The sequence below is a fragment of the Lates calcarifer genome, unplaced genomic scaffold, assembly GCF_001640805.2.
Source record: "Lates calcarifer isolate ASB-BC8 unplaced genomic scaffold, TLL_Latcal_v3 _unitig_5878_quiver_531, whole genome shotgun sequence".
NCBI lineage: Eukaryota > Metazoa > Chordata > Actinopteri > Centropomidae > Lates > Lates calcarifer.
Genome location: NW_026117778.1, coordinates 289,189 through 309,518, shown reverse-complemented (window position 1 = coordinate 309,518; position 20,330 = coordinate 289,189). Strand labels below are relative to the sequence as shown.

The window sequence follows — 20,330 nt, the reverse complement described above, 5'->3', positions numbered from 1 at the left end:
ACTGACAATGCTAACATGCTAATGTTTAGCGGGTATAATACTTATAATGTTCATCAGATTAGCACGCTAACATTTGTTAATTAGCACTAAACTCAACGATGGGAGCAGCGTTAGTTCTGCAGGTATTTGGTCACAGTCCAGAGAGTTGGACAAAGTGAAATGTTGACCTGATGGTGGCGCTAGAGGAAAAGTCAGAGGATCATCTAAGTCAGGAGAATTCATCCTCTGTGGACCATGAATATCTGTCAGTCCATGCAGTGGTTGTGGGATGGACTGACGTTAGAGATACAGCGTCATGAACAGCATGTATCTGCTGTTTCTGACTGAATCTATAATTCATGGACACACGAGTTGAAACTGAACACAACACCAGGTGATGCTGGAGGCCGTGTGTTGGTTGATGGGAGTTAAGTAGTCGTCACCTGATGTGTTCAAGGTACTAGCAGATTGTGGTTCCTGTTACAAAGGGAATGGACAGGTGGTCGTACCTGTCCGTCAGGCTGCTGTGGGACGCCTCTGAGTCTCAGCGTCAGCTTCGTCTGGTTCAGTGTGAACGAGCATGAATCTTCTTAACACTGAGAAAATGTCTTCAGATTCATCAGGACACAAACACATCATGTTGCTCTGTGACTGCTGGATGTGGAAATATAAAGAGTTCGATCACAGCTTCAACACATCAACGTTTAAGTGACGACACGTCATTGTTGTGTTTGCGATCTGTTTCTGCTGCCCCCTAGTGGCCAAAAAACTCACTTATTGTAGGTTAAATCTAAAAACTGAACCTTAATCTGAATGATTACTGACAACAGGTGGAACAAACCTGAGCAGGACTTTAGTTTTTCCCCTGAACATGGTTGATGCTCTGCGGCCTGTATGTGGCACTAATGACACCTCATACACCGGAGAGCACCGCACTACAGCAAACACACCAGCGCTCTCTCTCTCTCTCTCACTCTCTCTCTCTCTCTCTCTCTCTCTCTCTCTCTCTCTCTCAGTGTTTCATCCTCTCCTCTGCTCGGCGGTCGGAGGCTGGAGGCTGATGTGTGATCACAGTATTGCAATCGATTTATTTACCGGATCGATAGCAGTCATCAGGGCGGGATGAAGCTCCTCTGCAGCGGATCGATCGCGTCCCTCCTGCTCCTCTCTTTTATTCCAGGTAAGAAGATTTTCAGCTTCAACTTCTGCGACTTTTTAACGTAAAAACTTCTTAATGAATCAGTTAAACAGAGTCGGAGTTCGTGTCCTGAACAAACAGTATAAACTGAGAGACTGTGTTTTATTAGATTTTATTGTTGCGCTGTTTGATTTGATTCTAACGAACAGACTGGAGCGTGTTGTTGATGCAGATGTTGTCGCAGCCTCTGACAGAAGCTCAGGCTTTAAAGTGGAGACACGATGATTGACAGCTGTCAGTGATGCAGACTGAGGATTAAAGTCATCGATCTGTTTGTTGGTTTCAAACATGTGAACATTTCATCTGCATCAGTCTGACAGCCAACACACTGCTCTGCCTTTAAACAGCATCAGAAGCTCCTGACTCATTTTCACACTGATTATTTTTGTTATCAGTTAATCTGCTGATTCTTTTATTGAATAATCTCTTGATGGTTTGGTCTATAAAATGTCCAAAACAGTGAAAAACTATTTGAATATTTGAGCAACAGTCCAAACACTAAGACACTGAGTTTGTTGTCTTAAAGTTCAGAAAAGCAGCAAATCCTCATCATTTAGAATCATGAAAAACAGCTAATCAATAATGAAAACAGCTGCTGTTTCCCTGTCCACCAGCTGCTAATTTTCAAACTCCAACCACCATAAATGTCAACTCTCAGCCTTCATCAGTAACCTTCATGTGTTCATGCTTTTCCTGAAGAGTGAAGTGAACGGGGGCGTTCAGGATTAAGGATGTGAGGACAGAAAAAATAAAGGTGGAGGTCAGGGACGAGGAGCAGATGATGTGAAGCTGATGTGGTGGTTTGGACAAACAAATTCAAATAATCATGCGTTTACTAAAAGAAGGAATCTATGTAAAGTTGAAATTCTAGAAACTCTAACTTTGAAATGAAATTAAGAGCAGGTTGTGTTTTTGCTCTTTGAGAACTTTGATACTTTAGAGATTTTTTTAGTTTGTAAAAGTCAAATGTTTTATCTAAAATGTATATTAGAAGAAAACTTCTTCCTTTTTCCTCTGTTGGAGAAGGAAAACTCCAACTTCAAGGCATGAACACCAACTTTCTCTGGTCCTAACCAAACAGACGTCAGATCAGAAACCTGTCATATACAGTGTTTTTGTCTCAGGTTTCATCAGTTGGTCAATGAGTCCACTCACACTGAAATATCTCAGCAGCATTTGACAGATTACCATGAAATTCAGTGCTGACGTTCATCGTCCTCAGAGCATTAACATTTGTGGTTTTTAGTAAAATATCTCAACAGCTTTTGGAAGGATTGTGATTAAGAAAACAAAGTCTATCAATCTGTTGACTGGAGCTTCAACTGCGTAGCCTGAAATATATATTACCCATGATCCCCGGCTTCTGGAGCAGGAAGTGCTGTTGCTGTAACAAACACCAAACTCTGTTTGTAACTCTTGATCTTTGCATCAGTTTCCTGGATACCAGAGATGAGCTCTGGTTTTTAATGACTTCTCAGTCTTTTTATCTGATCTATAGTTCAGCATCAGTCTGAACTCTCTGGGTCTGATTCCAGCAGTTTAAGCTGCTGACTCTCAGTAAGTCAGAGGGAGATTGGACCTGAAGAACCACAGTTCCACAGAGAAACAACAGGCTCCATTCTCCCTGTTACACTGAACCATCACAGTGACTCTGAAGTTTAAGGTCAAATAGTTGAATAATGTTGCTTTAAGTCTCCAGGAAATGAACCTAAATCAATGTAACGTCCTCTGACTTGATGAGAACTCTGTGTTGATGTCGAGACAATGCAGGGAGGCAGACTGAGCAGTGATAAGCTTTGGTGGTTGTGAGGATTAAAGCTGTCAATCACAGCGTCCATCCAGATAAGAGGAGGAGTGACCTCCAACAGCAGAGATAATCCAAACACACTTCAACTGGAAACTGACACACACATCTTCACTGTGAAGATCCTGTCAGCTCTGACCTCTCCACAGCTTTATCCTCCGACGACTGTAAATATCCCCAGCAACGGTTTTATCTATTCAAAGAATATCTATTTTCTCCAGAGGGACGATCAGCGTGTCCAAAATCTGATGCTATTTCATTTGGAAAGTTTAAGCTGCTGGTTCCACAGGTTTTCTCCGTTCAGTATTCACTGTTTTTTTCTTTAAACAATTTCTTCAGTTTTACCAAACGGAGAAACACAGGGGTCTTCTGTGTTCGACGACCATATGTTTACTTTCTTAACATTTTTTGTAGCAAATTTGAAACACACAAACAACAAACACAAACAACAGCAGCATTGTTACTGTTACTGGTCAATGTCTTACATTTTCATGGAGATTAAATTGGAATAAATTAGAGCTCAAATAATTAGTCTGTGAATCAATTATTCTGATAATTGATTAATTATTTTTCAAACAAAATGCCAAATATTCTCTGATTCCAGCCTCAAATTAAAGGAATTTCATGCTCTTTTTGTCTGATAGGACTACAAACTCAATATTTTAGATTATTTGGACTAAAATATCTGAAGAGGCCACGTTTGGCTCCTTAAATCTGTAACAGATGACGACGGCAGTGACTTATTCATGTCTGGAAACAGCTCAACACATTTAAAAGTGAAGGATGAAACTGGCTGTGGATGTGAATGGGAGGATGTTTCGTTCTATCAGATCAGTGTCAGCTGTCAAAGAAGGTTGAATCTCTACAATGTGAATTTTGTAAACAGATGTCGGTCTCCACAACACGAGTAAAACAAACACACACACACACACACTCTCACATGCAAAGGCTTAGGTCATATTGACTTAACATGCCTTCATCCGTTTGTTGCACTTAGCCGCGATGCACATGATTCTGACCATCTGTGCACTGAGCTGAATGTATGGACTCACTCGTTACCATGACAGTGATGGCGGCGATGATGGTGATGACACATTGTAGGGAAAGAAATCTGTCTTCATGGGAACTCAACTGCCTTTTGGGAACAAAAACAAGACCCCATGATGTAAATCTTTAAATTTTAGGGTGAAAACTTGGTGTTAAGTTTAGGGTTTGGGTTTGGGTTTGGGTCAGTCCCCAGTAAATGAATGCAAGTCAGTGTACTGTCCTCTGAAGTGATGGAAACGTGACTATGAGTGTGTGCCAGCTGGCGTGCTCTCAGAGCTGTTAGCACTAACACTTTAACTCCTCAGGGACTTGATGCTGACAGACAAACTGCTGACTCAGCTGCTCAGCGGACCACGAAGGCATTTGAACAATGAACAGAGACAATAAGAGGTGGAGCTGCAGGTTGATTTACAGACAGACTTCAGCATTTTAACGATCTCACCTGGAACAAAATGGGCATCGTTTTTAGTTTTCAGTTCAGTCTCATCTCATTATTAATGAGCCAGATGCTGCATATTGATTGATCCTGTGTTTTCTGTCAAACAGGTGTTAAAATTAGGTAACTATGAATACAACTATATAAAACACTTAAAATCGTAAGAGAGAGAACTGTGTAGAGAATTCTACAAGTGCAATCAGCTTCATGTATTTGGCTAATTTAGAACAGAGGTTCCCACTTCCTTTAATGGTTCTAGTGGGTGTTTAGGAGGATCTAGAAGTCACTGAGGAGAGGTGCTAGTGGTCCTTAAAGGGGTTGTAGGGGTCCCTTAGGTGGTTCTTGTAGCCACTGAGGACGTTTTAGGGCTCCTGTAGATGTCTGTTAGGAGGTTTTAGTTGTCCTTAAGGAGGTTCTAGGAATCAATAAGGAATGTATTAGGTTCTTGCAGTCATTGAGGAGGTTCTAGTTGTCTTCAATGGGGTTTTAGTGGTCCTTGAAGAAGTTTTAGTGGTCCTTGAAGAGGTTTAGGGTCCCTAAGGTCATTCTTGTAGCCACAGGTCATTAAGGAGCCTCTATAAGTCTGAAGAGGTTCTTAGCAATTTAGCTTTAGTTCAATTTGGTTCTAGTCAGACCACTAGGAGGCTCAAGTGGTCATTAAAGTGGTTCTTGCAGTCACTGAGGTTTTAATAGTCTCTGATGAGGCTCTATGGTAGTTCTTGTAGTTCTTGTGGCCACTGAGAAAGTTCTCAGAGTTTAGTGGGAACATCTCTGGTATATTTTGAAGCAACAATTTCTACAGCACTTTCCTGTATCATCAGAGTCCTTAAGGAGGTTCTAGTTATCAGTGAGGAGGTTCTGTGTGTGTGGAAGGTTTCTCTAGCGATCCTTAAAGAGTTTTTAGGTTTTTCTTTAACATGTAGACAGCGCTCTCCACCACCATCATCAAAACACCAAATAAGGGTAATGTAGTTTCACGGTTGACAGTCTATGACAAGGGACACAGAAGCCGTTCTCAACACCTAACGAAGACACTCTATGTTGGATCTTATGTTCATTTGTCTCCAGTCTGTATATACAATGTCAGATTTAATGGAAATCTGGCCTGCAGTTGTTAGGATAAGTTACCTGGGATGAAAGTGTTGGACACAGGGACAGACAGACTGCTTGTCACTGCAACCTTCAGGTTTTTCTGTTGGATGAGAAAATACAGCTGAAACATCTATAAACTGCGTTAAAACTATGTTATTTGTTACCTGTTAAATGTCACCATCCTGCTGCCACAAATAATCAAATAGTCTCCAACAAATGCACTACTTCCTTCTACTGACAGCTGTTTTAGGAAATTACTGAGCCTAATTTAAGATTTACCTGCAGGGTAGGAGGTCTAACACATTGTTGGTTTTGGCCTCTTTATGGGAATTGTTGATTAAGAAAAATAAAGGAAACAAAAACAAGAGACTTTGCATTATCTAGACAGAAACATGAAAAAAATCTTAATGAGCAATAATAATAATGAGCCATGAGAATCAGACTGTCTTTATCTATTTTTCACAATGAGACATCTTGTTGTTCGTGTCTTTCTGAGCTTCACTTCCATATTTCCAAATTTGTACAAAGGATGTTAAAACTCAAACCCTCTCTCTCCGTCTCTGCTGTCAGGTTAGAGTTTTTAAATATATTATTTCCTTGTTATCTGAAGGCCACCGAACGGACTGTGGTTTTGTGCACTTCCTTTTTTGTGCAAGGCATGTTGTTAAACCTCTGTGTGTGTGTGTGTGTGTGTGTGTGATTAGGACTGTTTGTTTTTGTCTTTAATGCCTCCTCTGCAGTTAGGAATCTCTTTGTCCTTGTTGTTGTTGAGTGTTCAAAGCTGCTAACACAGGAGCTTCTCCTGTGGATGCAGGTCGGATCACTGCTGTGTTTTTCTTCATTTTAAATGATCATTTTGGTAGGCCAGTGGTTCCCAGACTGGAGATTGGTCCTAAAATACTGTAATATGAGGGCACATTTAAAAGGATAAGAAAGAAAACAAATTCTATTTTCTTCTCTATTTATTTCCTTTTGAAAGATTTGATTCTCTCTCTTAAGACCTCAAAAATACTTAAAATGAGAGGGAAAAAACACTCTGTGTTTGCAGCTCACAACCTACAACCACAGTCAGTCTATAAGCTGTAATAAACATAAAATCAACATGAGAATAGATTTAAAACTCTCGTTTTTGAGAAATGTTTTTTTTTTCATAAGAATCAAATTTCTGCAAATCTCAAAACAAGTTAAGTAAATCTCTTCCTCTGTGTCTAAACGGAGGTGTAGCAGATGATCTTTAATTTAAAAGAATAATCCCTCTCAGCAAAGGCCCCAGCCTCCCTGTGAGATCCAGACAAAGAAGAGTCCAGGACTCTGAACAAGGCGATGTATGGAGACGGCTGAATAACGTGATATATCTCAGAGAATCTAAATATTCTGATCAGGAGTTCTGACATTTTAGAGCTAAAACTACTAAACAGTATTTTAAAGTGTTTGTATATAAGTCCTGACCAACCACAGACACAGTAGAGGGAGGGGGTGTTGTGTTTGAGGTGCAGTGTGTCTGCAGCAGAGGAACATCGATGCTGCTGCAGCTGTGGACGCAGGGTGGAGGTGTGAGGGCTAGTTTCACTATATTAACAGGAATAAAATGTATATCTCCACCTCAAGCCATTGCCAAGTAATGAAACTCTAAAGAGAACATGATATTTTGGAGTGTATATCCTCCCACCACCTTCAGGGCCCCCACAATTATTTCATATGTTCTTTATATTTGGTGAAAATGTAGTTTTTGTGCATTAGAAACTCTAGAGAAATCTTCTTTCTTTTATCATTTCTGCTGTGGGCCTGGAAAAGTCTGAACATTACATGATGTTACACCACACAAATCCAACAACACCTATCTAAGAATGAAGCCCTGCAGCATCCTGAAGCAGCACAGGAGGTTTGGTTAAGAGGCGACAGCCAACAAAGTGTCTCACTGTGACCTTACAGGATGTTTCTTTGGCAACTAAACTTCATTCCATGGCCGCCTGAAGACGACTGACTGCAGCTGATAGTGAAGTCTTTGTCGTTAACAGATTTTATACACAATTTATGCAGCTGAAGTGTTGGCTATTCAAGGCGTTTCACCATTTACTTATATGGTTACTGGTCCACTGCTATCAGCCTGGTGTTTAAGATGTGTCTCTAGCTTTATCTGCTCTGAATTACAACATGTTCATCTGATGGGAAATTTGGAGGACATAAAATATAATCCTGTTCTTCAGATCTCATGTTATCATCCAAAAGGTTTTGTCTGTCAGGTTCCAGCGTTCTGATCTGATAAGACTTGTGTAGATGTTGAACTAAGTTTAAAATTAAATAAACTCTTAAATTGTGTTCATGTTTTGACTGTCATGATATAATGGGGTTGAAATCAGGACGGTGAAGCTTGTTTGTTGCATTACTGTGTGTAATTTGTCTGTATTTTATTTGTTTTTTTTTTTCAAACTTTCAGAGATTTATGAACCTTTTCTTCCACATAAAAACTGACAAGTCACATGTTTGTGTATTCATTTAGATATACTTAGTGCCAGCTCTACTTCTGGCCTGTTGTCAGTAAAACCAAAAACTCTCTGTGGATGTTGGGTTCATCAAAGAGCTGGGAAACTGATTTTGTTATTGAACCATGGTCTTTACAAAAAGACATGTTATAGATGTTATAATTGAAAAATAAGTTAAGCAGAATCATCCAGTATCAACAGTCTGTTCACTGTAAACTGTAAACACTGTATATAAAAGAAACAATGCACAGATCCAGTTCCATTCTACATGTATCCACACAAATGGACTTCTAACAAGTTCATTTGTTTCAGTTCAGGTTGCCATTGATGTAGAGAAAGAATTAAGCAAAACATATTGCACAGACCCACACAAGCCACCACCACTACCATCATCATCATCATCATCATCATCGGTAGCTGTGACAGGATGTGACAGGATTTAAAGGAATTATCAGTCTGCTGCTGTTCTGCAGACGTTTTTGGATTAATGTGTAAAACCTGAGGAGATAACCAGGTTAATTGAACTGGGAAATGTGGTTTGCATGTATGAGTGTGTACAGTGTTTCTGTGGGACAGAAGCAATGTGATTTACTGCAGGTGATATGAAACACTTCAGGATCAAGACAGACTCACTGCAGAGAAGAAAGCAGTGGGAAAAAGAACTTTAAAGGCAACTTTGTGATATCCAAAATGTTTTGCAACAAAATCTGGTTAACATTTGAAATGTTAAGAATGACATCAAAGATTGGATCAAAATATGGAAACAGTAGTGTTTGGGAATGGAAAATAAGATTAAAACACAAGAAATTGATTCCTATAAATATATAAAATTTCATCTTTGTCCTGAAGATGGTGCTAGTGAAAAAGTCATGGGGTCATTAAAATCTAAGGAGTTAATCTTCTGGGGGACAGGAATGAGCTCAGTATCAGACCAATACTTGTTGATGTATCTGCTCGGGAGTGTTTGGATTGACCAACGCTGTCATCTTCATGTCCTGCTGCTTGGTTTCAAAAATAAGTTAATTTAAATGACTACCTGGTTTAACAGAGATATCTCTCTCTCTCCTTTTTCTCAGTTTGCTTTGCCGCTCATGGTCGCTTTGCTCAGAAATTACTGAATGACTTGCTCTCCAACTACACCAACGCTTTGCGACCGGTGGAGGACACAGACAACATCATCAATGTCACTCTGCAGATCACTCTCTCCCAGATCATTGACATGGTAATGAAACCCTGACTGCTGATCCAGATGTTTATGTTGTGTGTATTAATGCCCTCACTGATACATCTATGGTGTGTGTTTCCTTTCACCAGGACGAGCGGAACCAGATCCTGACTACCTACCTGTGGATACGCCAGGTGTGGATGGACGCCTACCTCACCTGGAAGAAGGAGGACTACGACGGCCTCGACACCATCCGCATACCCAGCAGCTTCGTATGGAGGCCTGATATTGTTCTGTACAACAGGTAGGTGTGGCTCCCTGTCCGGCTGCAGGACACTGGACATCCATCCCTTGTTCCTTGACTTCACTTCCTCCTCTTTCTCCACCACAGTGCAGACGACGAGTTCTCCAGCTCCATGGAGACTAACGTCGTTCTTCGTAACGATGGTCAGGTCATGTGGGACCAGCCAGCCATCACCAAAAGCTCCTGCTCTGTGGATGTGGCCTTCTTCCCCTTTGATGTGCAGCAGTGTCACCTAACCTTCGGCTCCTGGACTCACAACGGCAACCAGATGGACTTGTTCAATGCCTTGGACAGTGCTGACCTCAGTGACTTCGTCCCCAACGTGGAGTGGGAGGTGAGTTGTTACCTTGTTCATGGGTCCATAACAAGGTGTTTGTTAGTTCTTTGACAAAATCAAAAACTGTTTTGTCCTAACCAGGTTCTGGGCATGCCAGCCAAGAAAAATGTGATTCTGTACGGTTGCTGCTCGGATCCATACCCAGACATCACCTTCACCCTCCACCTGAAGAGACGTGCCTCCTTCTACATCTTCAACCTCCTCATCCCCTGTATGATGATTTCCTTTCTGGCCCCACTGGGCTTCTACCTGCCAGCAGACTCGGGTGAAAAAGTTTCTCTGGGTGTCACGGTGCTGCTGGCCCTCACTGTGTTTCAGTTGCTGGTGGCTGAGAGCATGCCACCCTCCGAGAGTGTCCCACTGATAGGTGAGCAGACCGAGAAGTCCCTGGTTTTTAAGTTTTATTAGAGTTGTTCATTTGTTGAGAAAACATTAAGAAAATCAATCCAGTGGTGGTCATGGTCAGTGGTCAAGGCAACTCAAGATGGGCACATATTTTACTGAACCAGTCAACAAGTTAAGTCAGTTTCCAATACATTGATTTCAAGGCTGAGAGACAAAACCATCGGAGAACTCAAACAATAGTTGGCAGTACATGTCTATTACATCACTGGAATTATGTTTGTGACCACATCTATTTTAGTCCTGCATCTTGTCAAACTAGTACAACGTCTTCTATTAACTTCACGTGATCTGACTCTAATGTTGACAAACCAGGTAATGTTATTGTGAAATAGAAAAACTTGATGTCTTGTGGATATTTTGCAAACTTATTGAAGACTGTCCTCCATATATTCCACTTTGGAACCTTTGTATCTCTTGGGCACTCAACATTACAGTTAGAATTTAAACAGCAATAACTGTTATTGAACATAGACTAAGCTCTTGTTTATCTGGGTCAGACCTGCTTTTAATTATGTGTTTTATTGGCTGATATAAATTACCACCCCAGTAACCAGGGTGCATTTGCATGCCTTGCACTAGGTTAAATTGTTTGTCACTGTGATCTTGCCTGAACCAGAAAAACAACAAAATGTCCTCCTCATCCGGAGAGTTTTGTTAAGAGCCAAGCAAAAGCTAACCTGACAGGGCAGCTTGAAACACCACATTCCACAGATGAAAGTTATGGCTGGTCAGAGTGACAGTAGAGCTGCAGTCGAGAGGAGTCAGTTATTTATAAAGAAAAAACATAAACTGACTTCACCAAGACCTTCTCAACTGCACAGCAGAGTCTCTGCGAAAAACACTGGTGAGTACGACTGGTGATACTTAACCATAGCTCAACAAGTTAGGACACACAGGAAGAACTGTATGGTTTTTGTCCCTCTCAGTGTTACAGAGCTCACAATATTTGAACAAATAATTCCAGTTTTATTTTTTCACACTTTGACTTTTGTTCTCAGTGTGTGGTTATGGCTGCTGCCAGTTGTCTGCTGACTGAAGATCAGTTTCTGTGCTCCATCTGTCTGGATGTGTTCACTGATCCAGTTGGCACACCATGTGGACACAACTTCTGTAAGAGCTGCATCACCAGACACTGGGATATCAATGTCCCCTGCCAGTGTCCTATGTGCAAGGAGGTTTTCTACACAAGACCTGAGCTGCGGGTCAATATCTTCATCTCAGAGATGGTTTCTCAGTTCAGACAGTTGGCTGAACAGGAACCCAAAAGGAGCAGCTCAGAGCTACAGAGTGCCAGATCAGAAGATGTTTCCTGTGACATCTGCACTGGAACCAAACTGAAAGCCCTGAAGTCCTGCCTGATGTGTCTGGCCTCCTACTGTGAGACTCACCTGGAGCCTCATCTGACAGTGTCAGGACTGAAAAGACATCAGTTGATCAATCCTGTGGAAAATCTGCACGGTAGGATATGTATGAAGCATGACAGACCTCTGGAGCTGTTCTGCAGGACAGACCAGACATGTGTCTGCATGCTCTGCATGGTTTCAGACCACAAGACCCATGATGTTGTTCCTCTGAAAAAAGAACACAAGGAAAAAATGGTTGAGCTGGGCAAGACAAAGGCTGAAATTGAGCAGATGATCCGGGAGAGAAGGTCAAAGATTCAGGAGATAAAGTGCTCAGTGGAGCTCGGTAATGAAAATGCAAACAGAGAAAAAGCAGAGGGTATTTGGGTCTTTACTGCTCTGAAGGAGTCTGTTGAAAGAGGCCTGGCTGAGTTTATTGATATGATCAATGACAAGGAGAGACCAACACAGAAACAGGCTGAAGGCTTGATCATGGAACTGGAACAAGAAATCTCTGAGCTGATGAAGAGAAGCACTGAGGTGGAGCAGCTCTCACTCTCTGAAGACCACCTCCACCTCCTCCAAAACTCCCATCCCTGAAAGCTGCTCCACCCACCAAGGACTGGACAGAGGTCAGAGTCCATCCACCATCATATGAAGGGACTGTGGTGACATTTGTAGCTGAGCTGGAGGAGACTCTCAGTAAAGAGATAAAGATATGTCTTTGAGGCTGAGCTGACGAGGGTCCAGCAGTATGCAGTGGATGTTACACTTGATCCTGATACAGCGAATCCCTGGCTCATCCTGTCTGATGATGGCAAACAAATGAACTTTGGTGATGTGAGTAAGAATCTCTTATTATGCCAGTGCCATAGGAAAGCAGAGTTTTACTTCAGGAAGATTTTACTATGAGATTCAGGTTGAAGGGAAGACTAAGTGGGATTTAGACGTGGTCAGTGAGTCGATCAACAGGAAGAGGCAAATCACAATGAATCCTCAACGGTTACTGGACTATATCTTTAAGGAACGAAAACGAGTACAAAGCTCTTGCTGACCCACGTGTCCATGTCTCTCTGAAGTCAAAGCCTGAGCGGGTGGGGGTGTGGACTATGAGCAGGTCTGGTCTCCTTCTATGATACTGATACTGCAGCTCCTATCTACTCCTTCACTGGCTGCTCGTTCACTGAGAAACTCTACCCATTCTTCACTCCCTGTAATAATGATGGGAAAAACTCTGCCCCTCTGATCATCTGTCCAGTCCATAACGTCAGCTTAATGCAAATATATTCAAGATTGCGAAAATCTGATAATCGACTAAAAATCCCACAAGTACTCGTGTAACGTTACATCAGGACGTTTCATTGCTGCTTCCCATCTAAGAGGCATTTGTGTTGTATCAGTAAACCTCTCTTTTCTAATACATTTTTGTACTTTCTGGTGGAGTGACCAATGAGAGGCAGCATTGTATGAATCCTGTATACAGTAGAAGCAGGTACAGCTATTTCAATGTGCATTAAAAAAAATCAGATTTCATCATCTTCATATTGCAGTTTACTGTTGTATAGGAGAACAAAGTTGCCAAGCAAGCAGATTTGCAGTTTGTGTGGGTGTTTGTGCTGTCTTCTTGTTTATAACAGAGAAACTGAACAGATAATGAAGGTACAGTTTGAGCCCCAGTTGTAAACACCCTGTTTATGTTTGTTGGCTAACATCACTGTAACAAACAGGACTCCAGCGGGTCGATAATGTCTGTCAGTGGTTATTTAAAATACGACAATCAGAGCTCAGGAATCAATGAGCAGGAGTTCATTAAACCCTCACCTTTCAGCTTGGAGCTTTTTGAGCAACCATTTAAATTCTTTCTTTCTCACTTAAGAGCTACAAAGAGCATAACATGACCCTGACTAAATTTAGAGAGTTTTGTATTGAATCTTCCCACAGAATAGACGACTGTCTTTGTCAAAGATGAAGATTAATACTCGACTCTTTCTACTGAAAGATATTATATCTATACTTGAGCACAAAGTAAAACTGATCTTTACTTTCCTTTTCCAACAGGAAAGTACTACATTGCCACCATGACGATGGTCACTGCTTCCACAGCTCTCACCATCTTCATCATGAACATACACCACTGTGGTCCCGAGGCTCGTCCAGTCCCAGAATGGGCCGAACGCTTCATCCTCAACCACCTCGCCCGTATCTGCTTTGTCTACGAGGTCGGAGACAACTGCTTCAGCAGGAGTTCCAGAAAACAACCTCTGTCTCAGGAAGAGTCTGAGGCCCCGTCGGCCAATGGCAGCAACCCCAAAGGACCAAACTGGGATGTGAATGGACAGGCCTGGGGAGGGAAGGTGGAAGAGGATGGGGCAGGGGAGTCTCTGAAGGTGGGGCGGGATGTGACCAACCAGGCAGACTGGAAAGAGGATCTGTTTGTGACCATCGACCACTCGGAGGAGGAGGGAGCTGCTGGTGGATGTGAAGAGCAGGGAGAGGAGTCAAACAGTGGTGGAGGAGGAGAGCATGTTGAGGAAAAGAAAGGTGTTGGAGGCGAAGGAAGAGGTGGATCCAGGGGGAACAGGAGGGAGATCTTAGTGAAAACCCAGTGTGTTTGCCAGCACCAGGGACTGCGCAAGAACGTTGAGTACATTGCCAACTCATACCAGGACCAGCGAGCAGCACAGCTGCGCATCGGGGAGTGGAGGAAGGTCGCCAAGGTCATGGATCGCTTCTTCATGTGGCTGTTCTTCATCATGGTCTTCTTCATGAGCATCCTCATCCTGGGAAAAGCCATCTGATAGAGATATGGCTTCAAAGAGTCACGAGAGGGTGAAGGCAGCAAGTTTGTACACAGATAAAATGATTTGTTTATCTTTCATCAAGTCAAAAATCAGTCTTCATTTTCAGTGATGATTTACTCAAATAGTGAATTTCAGATGTGTTTAAATCCACTAATGTTATAAATGTACACTCTAACTGGATGTCTTTGCAAAGAATGATTTCCACTAGAGTTTAAAATGCAGTTGTTTGGAGGCTCAGCCACACAGCAGGAGTTTGGACAGATGCAGTTTTTACATCAGAGTTTATGAACCAAGAAAAGGCCAGAGATGATTTCAGATTTCTTTTCATCACAGAACACACCCACAACTTATCAGGCTCCATCCACTGCTTATCCATTAAGGGTTGCCGGGTGCTGGAGCCTAAGTGTGAGGATCAAAAGATGAAAAACAAATCTTAGTTTACCTGATGAGAGGACTGACGTGTTTGTCTTACAGCTGAACACAAACATTTATCACTGTCACAGTTTTAACAATGTGTTTGCTGCACTTTTTTTTAATACACGTTTTGAGTGTTCATTTTTTGACAAGTTGAAAAAGCATGCAGGATTTTTTGTATCATGTATCTAACACATTGAAATCAGAAAGTATTGTTATCATTAATCTCTGAGTACAGTATATAAACTGTAAAATATTTCAGTATTCCCATCTAAAATCTTCACCTGAAGTTTGGAGAGTAAATCTGACAAATCTGTGTAATTTTGTGTCGACCAGCTAATTGTTACTTAAACCAATTTAAATTTTAAATTCAGCTTTTTTTTCTGCCAACAGTCAAACAGGGAAATACAGAGAAAATAATCTTAACTGAATAACTGACTTTTGTTGCCTTGTGGGAAGATTTGGTGAAATATGTATTTTCTTGCTCCATGTAGTTCTGCTCCCTTTACAAGAATTAAAGGCTTATGATAAGTTGTTGGTTTAAAAAAAGAGTGGAAAAAAAAAATTCAAAACAAAATTTATTGCGTTAATTTAAAGGCTCAGAAAGAGGATGAACAGTGGCTCCATTATAGAGTTTGTCCTCTAGAGGGCACTGATACATGTATCTTTTAACTGTGAAATGTCCAGCTCAGTACATATTTGTTATTCAACTCAGTAGATATTAAAGTGAGGAAATGAAAGACATTTGATTAAAAGAAAATTTATTTGCCTGAATCCCCCAGAAAAGAAAAAAAAGAAGATTTTTTGCAGTGTTTGTAAACGTCACAATGTAAAAATAAGAAATGCCAAATTTATCACTGTAACTACCCGTTATGTATCCTGTTTTTGTGGACACACTGTTAATGCTATGAAATACATTAAACTTTTCATATTAAAACAACTTTGTCACTGTATTTCTGTTTCTAGGATACATGAGAAAACATTTAAAAGTGCTATGTTGTTCTAAAATAGTAAAACATCACTTAAAATAAATTTATATTGTATGCTCTGTATATTTTTACATTCCAGTGAAAACTGCTGACGACAGGTGCACAGGCCATGCCTGGAGAAGGTAACTGTCCTTATTAAAAAGATTAATATGAATACATAGCAATTATCTCAATGCAAATGTTTGAATATAAACATGACAACTGATAAAGAGAAAAACAAACTAAAGATACATAAAAATACTGGAATCCAAAATGTGACATTAGACAGATGACTCTTCCTGTCAGACTCTGTTTCTCCTTATCATCTTTTGTGTTGTTTTAATTAGTTTCATGCTGTGTACTACACTACAGTAGCAAATAAAGGGCAGCAGATGGAGCTAAAGAACAGTAAAATTCATGCTGAACACCAACCTCTGTGCAGCACTCGGCCTCTACAGTCACAGTAAGAACAACAAGGCTGAAGAAATGAAAATGGGACTGAAAGACTAACTGAATATGGGGAGATGGAGTATTATGGAGACATGCACCTCAGAATTTGCAACGTACAAATGTACTTTATGTATTATTATTATTATTATTACTATTATTGTAGTAGTATATTTTTACTTGGAGTGAATGAAGCTTTGGAAGGAGGAGAGGAGACCCTGAGGGAGCTTCCTTGTGCAAATCATTAGACAACCACTGGAGTTTGGAGGAAAAGGAATCTAAAACGTTGGCCACTGGTTGCCTATTGTACACGTCACAGTCAGAGACTTGTGTTTGAGCTGCAGTCTGGTCTGTCTTCAGCAGATGGTGCTGATGCTGTCGTTTATAAAAAGCCTGCTTCCCTTGCAAAGCAGCTTTGGACACAGACGAGGTGTAATGACATGCACTGTTCCATAGGAGGATGTGAAAGAGTATGTAAGGGAGGGAAGTTAAGTCAAACAGAGAAAAATTTGCAGAACAGACTTTGAAAATACATGCAGTCAGGCTTTTTGCTCCTCATTCTGTCCGTCACAATAACATAGGGTGGGTAGGGAGGTGAGAGGGGTTATTCCTCACAGAACTCACTTTGTGAGTGTGATTTTCCTGACAACAGATTGTACTCAACAATATATAGCTGAGATTAGTTGCTTGTGCTTTATAGTGGACTGATGGTGACAAAGTATTGATCATAATGTCAAAACCTGACAGGCAATCAAGCCTCCCCAACACAGCAGCACTGGAGAGACAGGAGAACTTTGACCTTGCATCACACTGAAACAGGGAGTGTGTCAGAGATGACCAAATAGCTGACTGCAGACTTTTAGCAGAACTGTAGTCAAAATCAAAACCAAACTGACCTCAGTTCATCAGGATTTTCTCAACAACAAAGTCTAACATACTGGTGAGTACAGCTGGTGAAATTTACTGAAGCATTAGTAGATAATCTTAGAGGAACTTCTACTCATTCCATTTGTGTAAACCATTATAAAATGTAATGTCATGTTCAGATATTTACACTGGAATTTAGTGGCAAAAAGAATCATCAGGTTCTGTTATCCTATCATATGAATCAGGTTCTCAACAACACAACAAAGTCTCTGTAAAACACTTGTCAGTTCAGCTGGGTGTGTTTACTCAATTATATGCAGTTCAACTCATTTAATTTCATGAATGAAACTTGTCAGGTGGAACTTAAAATAAGCAACATCGTAGTGATGTTATCAGGGCTTGGGCTCTGAAACAAATGTAACAGAAAGTCTGCATTACAGAGAGGTGGAGAGAGAATTAGTAGGTTGATCTAAAGTAGGGACTAAAAGTCAGGACAATTTAAGCCTCTGCTGCTTCGGTCTGTGAAGTTCTTTTTCAATATCTGTCCCTTGTAAGCACTGCAGTTTTATGGAGACTCTTCAGTATACCTTCCATATTATTACAGAACACAGTTTGACATTTCAAATGTTTACACTTTTTGACACTTTTGTTCTCAGTGTGTGGTTATGGCTGCTGCCAGTTGTCTGCTGACTGAAGATCAGTTTCTGTGCTCCATCTGTCTGGATGTGTTCACTGATCCAGTTGGCACACCATGTGGACACAACTACTGTAAGAGCTGCATCACCAGACACTGGGATATCAATGTCCCCTGCCAGTGTCCTATGTGCAAGGAGGTTTTCTACACAAGACCTGAGCTGCGGGTCAATATCTTCATCTCAGAGATGGTTTCTCAGTTCAGACAGTTGGCTGAACAGGAACCCAAAAGGAGCAGCTCAGAGCTACAGAGTGCCAGATCAGAAGATGTTTCCTGTGACGTCTGCACCGGAACCAAACTGAAAGCCCTGAAGTCCTGCCTGATGTGTCTGGCCTCCTACTGTGAGACTCACCTGGAGCCTCATCTGACAGTGTCAGGACTGAAAAGACATCAGCTGATCGACCCTGTGGAGAACCTGGAAGACAGATTCTGTAAGAAACACAAAAAGCCCCTGGAGCTGTTTTGCAAGGACGACCAGACGTGTGTCTGCACACTCTGTGCTGTTTTAGGCCACAAGACACATGATGTGGTTACTCTGACAGAAGCACACAAAGGAAAGAAGGCAGAGCTGGGGAAGACAGAGGCTGAAATTCAACAGATGATCCAGAAGAGACGAATGAAGATTCATGAGCTGAAACACTCAGTGAACCTGAGTAATAAAGATGCAGACAGAGAGAAAGCAGCTGGTGTTAAAATCTTCACCTGGTTGAGGCAGATGATGGAAATAGTCCAGAAGGAGGTCACTGAGACAGTTGAAGAGAAGCAGAGAACGACAAAAGAACAGGCCGAGGGTTTAATCACAGAGCTGGAAATGGAAATCTCTGAGTTGACAAAGAGAAGTGCTGAGATGGAGCAGCTCTCACACTCTGCAGATGACCTAGATTTCCTCCAAACCTTTCTGTCCCTAAAAACTGCTTTACCCACCAAGGACTGGACAAAGGTCAGCATATCTCCACCATTATATGAAGGAACTGTGAGAATGGCTATGGATAAATTTGAAGACTACCTGGATGAGTGTGAGGGACAGATGGATGAAGTGATAAATGAGCTGTCTGAGGCTGAGTTGAAGAAGGTCCAGCAGTATGCAGCGGATGTGATACTTGATCCTGACACAGCACATCCCAGACTCATCCTGTCTGATGATGGAAAACAGGTAAGGTGTGGCTGGATGAGGAGGACAGTCAGAGACAACCCAGAGAGATTTTCTTATCATCACAATGTGTTGGGGTTGCAGAGTTTCTCTACAGGAAGATTTTACTGTGAGGTTCAGGTTAAGGAAAAGACTACGTGGGATTTAGGAGTGGCCAGAGAGTCGATCGACAGGAAGGGAAAAGGTCCACTGAGTCCCCAACAAGGTTACTGGGCCATAGGTCTGAAGAATGGAGAATACATAGCTCACGATGACGATCCAGATGAGCTCTCTGTTGGGGATCTTGAGAAGGTGGGAGTGTTTGTGGATTATGAGGAGGGTCTGGTCTCCTTCTATGATGTGGATGATGGAGATCTCATCTACTCTTTTACTGACTGCTCATTCACCGAGAAACTCTACCCATTCTTCAGTCCTGGGGGTATAAACTCCAACCCTCTGATCATCACTCCTGTCAGTCAGTAGAATAATAACAGTTTGATTTTCTATTCACTACATCTACTGGCATTTAAACATAAAATCTGTCACATCTCACATCAGTGAGAATCAAACCTTTGATTCTCACTGATGTATTTTTCTGCTTTATGTTTTCAGGATGTCCATCCATACCTATGGATGTCCCATTCTCATGAATACGATATCTCAGTTAAACAAAGGAATTTCTTGAAATTTTGATACAAATGTTTTTACTTGGACTCAGGGATAATCTGATTAAATTTTGGTGGTCAAAGGTCAAAGGTTGAGGTGAGGGTGACTTCACGGCCATAACTTAAGAAATCATATGCTAATAACCTGTAAGTGGACTGGTTGGCAGAGACAATTGCAAGGCGGTAATTGTTGTTCTTTGATGTGTTCTTGCTTGTTTGGTCTGGTTGAAAAAGTACAATACTGATTTCACAGAGTGTCCAATTATCTGAAAACAAAATAGTGATAAAAAGCATTTACAAAAACCATGTTATGTATAGGGTGGCAAATTAAAAACTAATCATTGTATTGTAAAATGAATAGGTTTCAGATGATGAATAAGAATTTTGTCATTTGTGTTTCTCGCATTGTGGTCAATTTTCTTTAAATAAATGAAAGCAAATGGAAAGATCTGAACTGATGTATGTCATGTTTTGTGTAGGTATGCCTTGAATATGAAATGATTGGAATTATATCAAAGTTTAAAAATAAAACTTTTACTTTGAAAATAACACCTAGATAGATATGGAAGAGGGTGATTGAATCCAGCATACACAAAGTAAATGTATTCACACAGGAATGACTTCAAAAACTCAATAACTGTTATTATGAATGTGATTCATCTGATGATCATGCAAACTGTCAAACAAGCAATTTATAGTCTATAATCTATCTATGAAAGAGGGTTGAAACAGAGCTGTGTTGTTCTAAAGTA

The 20,330-nt window shown here is 41.1% G+C and overlaps 2 protein-coding genes and 1 pseudogene across 2 annotated transcripts; all 3 read left to right on the top strand.

Moving 5' to 3' along the window:
• The first annotated feature begins 996 nt into the window (after positions 1–996).
• On the top strand, positions 997–15,712 carry LOC108877273 (neuronal acetylcholine receptor subunit alpha-9). Its single transcript, XM_018667246.2, has 6 exons — positions 997–1,159; positions 9,116–9,261; positions 9,354–9,508; positions 9,596–9,842; positions 9,927–10,212; positions 13,652–15,712. Exons 1-6 carry the CDS (start codon positions 1,102–1,104, stop codon positions 14,389–14,391), a joined length of 1,632 nt encoding a protein of 543 aa, XP_018522762.1. The 5' UTR covers positions 997–1,101; the 3' UTR covers positions 14,392–15,712.
• LOC108877272 (E3 ubiquitin-protein ligase TRIM21-like) lies at positions 11,254–12,988 on the top strand (annotated as a pseudogene).
• Positions 15,713–16,829: 1,117 nt separating the features above from the next.
• LOC108877214 (E3 ubiquitin-protein ligase TRIM11-like) lies at positions 16,830–20,330 on the top strand. Its single transcript, XM_018667183.2, has 2 exons — positions 16,830–17,163; positions 17,747–20,330. The coding sequence occupies exon 2, from the start codon at positions 17,756–17,758 to the stop codon at positions 19,394–19,396; it is 1,641 nt and encodes a 546-aa protein (XP_018522699.1). The 5' UTR covers positions 16,830–17,163; positions 17,747–17,755; the 3' UTR covers positions 19,397–20,330.